The 3,935-nt window shown below is 39.1% G+C and overlaps 1 protein-coding gene across 1 annotated transcript; it reads left to right on the top strand.

Moving 5' to 3' along the window:
* The first annotated feature begins 1,139 nt into the window (after positions 1 to 1,139).
* Positions 1,140 to 2,142, top strand: LOC108315865 (olfactory receptor 5V1-like). Its single transcript, XM_017545441.1, has one exon. It carries the CDS (start codon positions 1,184 to 1,186, stop codon positions 2,123 to 2,125), a length of 942 nt encoding a protein of 313 aa, XP_017400930.1. The 5' UTR covers positions 1,140 to 1,183; the 3' UTR covers positions 2,126 to 2,142.
* The last annotated feature ends 1,793 nt before the right edge of the window (positions 2,143 to 3,935 follow it).

The following is a 3,935-nucleotide window of genomic DNA, read 5'->3' as shown; positions in this document are numbered from 1 at the left end:
CCATGGGGCATATGTGCCACATTTCCCTGTCCAGTCTATCATCAATGGGCATTTGGGTTGGTTCCAGGTCTTTGCTATTGTAAACTGTGCTGCAATGAACATTTGTGTGCATGTGTCCTTAGAGTAGAACGATTTATAATCCTTTGGATATATACCCAGTAATGGGATTGCTGGGTCAAATGGAGTTTCTATTTCTAGGTCCTTGAGGAATCGCCACACTGTCTTCCACAATGGTTGAACAGTGTAATGGTTTTCTTTTATTCAAATTATATGTCAGCAGACTCCCTTTTCCTAAACTCATATTCTTTCATATGCAGTTTCTCGTTCTTAACTTTAAAAAGTAAATCCTGTAAAGATACTACTGATGACACCATCCAGGTATAGCTAGAAGGATGAGCAGCAGCTAGTTAAACGCCGTGGACTAAGGCATGTCTTCAGTACTGGTAGGTCCTGAATCAAGGCCAGCTGTGTGATCAGTATTTCAGAGCTCTGTCCTACATGCAAGATTTCTACTGTGAGATAAAAATCAGTGACTGGGTATATTATTGCATGAAGCAGAGGCCCCTATGTCATATCTAGCCCACAATTTCTCTGTTTGGCACACTAGGAAATGTCATGCTAAAATCAGAACATTTATTTATACTGAAAAATGTAAAGATTTGGCCTCATAGTGCCTGAAATCTCATGCAGGTAACACTTAGCTGTACCTAGCTTATTATTACTTGTTCCTGACATGTTTATATATTCATATTATATGCTCAACTTCTGTTAGGATTTGAGTTAGAACCATTTGCCTGCCCTTTTCCCAAAACAACATCTACCCAACACAGCAAATATAGTAGTAGTTGATTGGATAATCACTGAATGAATGAGACCTTTTGCATTAAGTAATGTATATTATTCCAAAGCTTATTATTTATTATGTGTGTATATAACCAGTTACTTAATGAATACATGTTTATTTTCTTTCATTTATTCAGAATTTGTTATCTTTCAGACTTAACAGAGAAATAGCAAAATAGAAAAAAGAAAAGCAAATGGGAATTATAAACCATGTTTGGGATGAGATTTATTTTCAATCACTATGGATAACTTTGTGGTTGTTTCTTTTGCACTAAATATCACTAAAGCTCCAACAATTTTGAATATTCTTTGACTGTCCCCTCTATGACTTGGAAGGAAAATGACAAATGAGACCGCTGTGACTGAATTTATTCTCAAGGGCTTCTCAGACATGCCTGAAATGGCTCTTATAAGCACTGCATTCTTCCTTTTCATCTACCTTTTTGCCCTCCTGGGGAACATGTCCATCATCCTAGCTGTGGCCAGAAGCATCCGCCTCCATACTCCCATGTACTTCTTCCTGCAGAACCTGTCCTTCTTGGACATGTGCTACACCTCAGTCACTGTCCCGAAGGCACTTATCAATTCACTCATGGGCTTCAAAGTCATTTCCTTTTGGGAATGTGTGGCTCAGCTCTTTATATTTGTAATGCTGTGTGCCTCTGAGTGCTTCTTACTTACATCCATGGCATATGACCGTTGTTTAGCCATCTATAAGCCTCTTATCTATGGTTTCATTATGAGCAGAAAGCTGTGTACAGAGCTTGTCATTGTGGCCTGGTTGAGTGGTGCTCTCTATGCCATCTTTCACACTATCAACACCTTCTCCCTCCTGTTCTGTGGGCCCAATGTCATTGACCATTTCTTCTGTGACAGCACTCCTATTATGAGACTCTCCTGCAGTGACTCCCACATCAATGAAGAAGTTGGATTCACAGTGGGTGGGTGTATCATTCTCAGTGCTTTTGCCCTCACTATAATCTCCTATGTTCTCATCATCTCTACCATTGCTGAAATCCACTCTGCTGGTGGCCGTCAAAAGGCTTTTTCCACCTGCTCCTCCCACCTGGCCACTGTCATTTTGTTTTATGTCACAGGGAGCTTTGCTTACCTCACACCTGCTTCCCACTACTCTCCCACTCAAGGACGGTTAGTGTCTGTGTTTTACTCCATCCTCACACCCAGCCTAAATCCCATTGTCTACAGTCTGAGAAACACAGACATGCAGATGGCCCTGAAAAAGCCATTTTTTTATCCAAGTAAACATGTTTTCTTATATTGACTATATTGCTCTGAACATTTTCTCCACACTGTCTTTGTGCTTGTTTAGGCAACTTACTCTCTTGCAGAAAAAGATAACAGATTTCACACTTGATAAAACTGCAAATTAAAAAAGAATAATTTCCGAGGCCTCTGTTCTGTTCTATTGGTCTATATATCTGTTTTGGTACCAGTACCATGCTGTTTTGGTTACTGTAGCCTTGTAATATGGTTTGAAGTCAGGTAGAGTTATGCCTCCAGCTTTGTTCCTTTTGCATAGGATTGTCTTGGCTATATGGACTCTTTTTTCATTCCATATAAAATTTAAGGTAGTTTATATCTAATTCTGTGAAGAAAGTTAATGGTAGCTTGATGAGAATAGCATTGAATCTATACATTACTTTGGTCAGTATGGCCATTTTCATGATACTGATTCTTCCTATTCATGAGTATGAAATTTTTTTCCATTTGTTTGTGTCCTCTTTTACTTTGTTGAGCAGTGGTTTGTAGTTTTCCTTGAAGAGGTCCTTCACATCCCTCGTAAGTTGTATTCCTAAGTATTTTATTCTCTTTTTAGCAATTGTGAATGGGAGTTCCCTCATGATTTGGCTGTTTATCTATTATTGGCGTATAGGAATGTCTAAGAAAAATAAGCAATGGGGAAAGAATTCCCTATTTAATAAATGGTGTTGGAAAAACCGGCTAGCTATATGCAGAAAGCCGAAACTGGACTCCTTCCTTACACCTTATACAAAAATTAATTCAAGATGATTAAAGACTCAAACATAAGACCTAAAACCATAAAAGCCCTAGAAGAAACCTAGGCAATATCATTCAGGACATAGGCATGGGCAAAGACTACATGACTAAAACACCAAAAACAATGGCAACAAAAGCCAAAATTGATAAATGGGATCTAATTAAACTGAAGAGCTTATGCAGAGCAAAAGAAACTACCATCAGAGTGAACAGGCAACCTACAGAATGGGAGAACAATTTTGCAATCTATTCATCTGACAAAGGACTAATATCCAGAATCTAAACGGAACTTAAACAAATTTTACAAGAAAAAACAAATGACTCCATCAAAAAGTGGACAAAGGATATGAACAGACACTTCTCAAAAGAAGACATTTATACTGCCAACAAACATGAAAAAAAGTTCATCACTGGTCACTAGAGAAATGCAAATCAAAACCACAATGACATACCATCTCATGCCAGTTAGAATGGTGATCATTAAAAAGTCAGGAAACAACAGATGCTGGAGAGGATGTGGAGAAATAGGAACTCTTTTACACTGCTGGTGGGAGTGTAAATTAGTTCAACCACTGCTGGTGGGAGTGCAAATTGTGGACAACAGTGTAGCAAGTCCTCAAGGATCTAGAACCAGTAATACCATCTGACCCAGCAATCCCATTACTGGGTATATACCCAAAGGATTATAAATCATTCTACTTTAAAAACACATGCATACCTGTGTATTGCAGCACCATTCACAATAGCAAAGACTTGGAATCAACCCAAATGCCTAACAATGACAGACTGGATAAAGAAAATGCGGCATATATATATACCATGAAATACTATGTGATGGGCAGATCATGAGGTCAAAAGATCGAGACCATCCTTGCTAACATGGTGAAACCCCATCTCTACTAAAAAAAAAGACAAAAATTAGCTGGGTGTAGTGGCTTGTGCCTGTAGTCCCAGCTACTGGGGAGTCTGAGGCAGGAGAATCACTTGAACCTGGGAGGCAGAGGTTACAGTGGGCTGGGATCAGGCCACTGGACTCCAGCCTGGTAACATAGTGAGACTCTGTCTCCAAAAAA

The sequence above is a fragment of the Cebus imitator genome, unplaced genomic scaffold (assembly GCF_001604975.1).
Source record: "Cebus imitator isolate Cc_AM_T3 unplaced genomic scaffold, Cebus_imitator-1.0 Scaffold179, whole genome shotgun sequence".
NCBI lineage: Eukaryota > Metazoa > Chordata > Mammalia > Primates > Cebidae > Cebus > Cebus imitator.
This window is presented reverse-complemented; position numbering and strand designations above follow the sequence as displayed.

Excerpts from the sequence above, each read along its gene's own strand:
- LOC108315865 (XM_017545441.1), top strand. The coding sequence starts at position 1,184 with ATGACAAATGAGACCGCTGTGACTGAATTTATTCTCAAGGGCTTCTCA.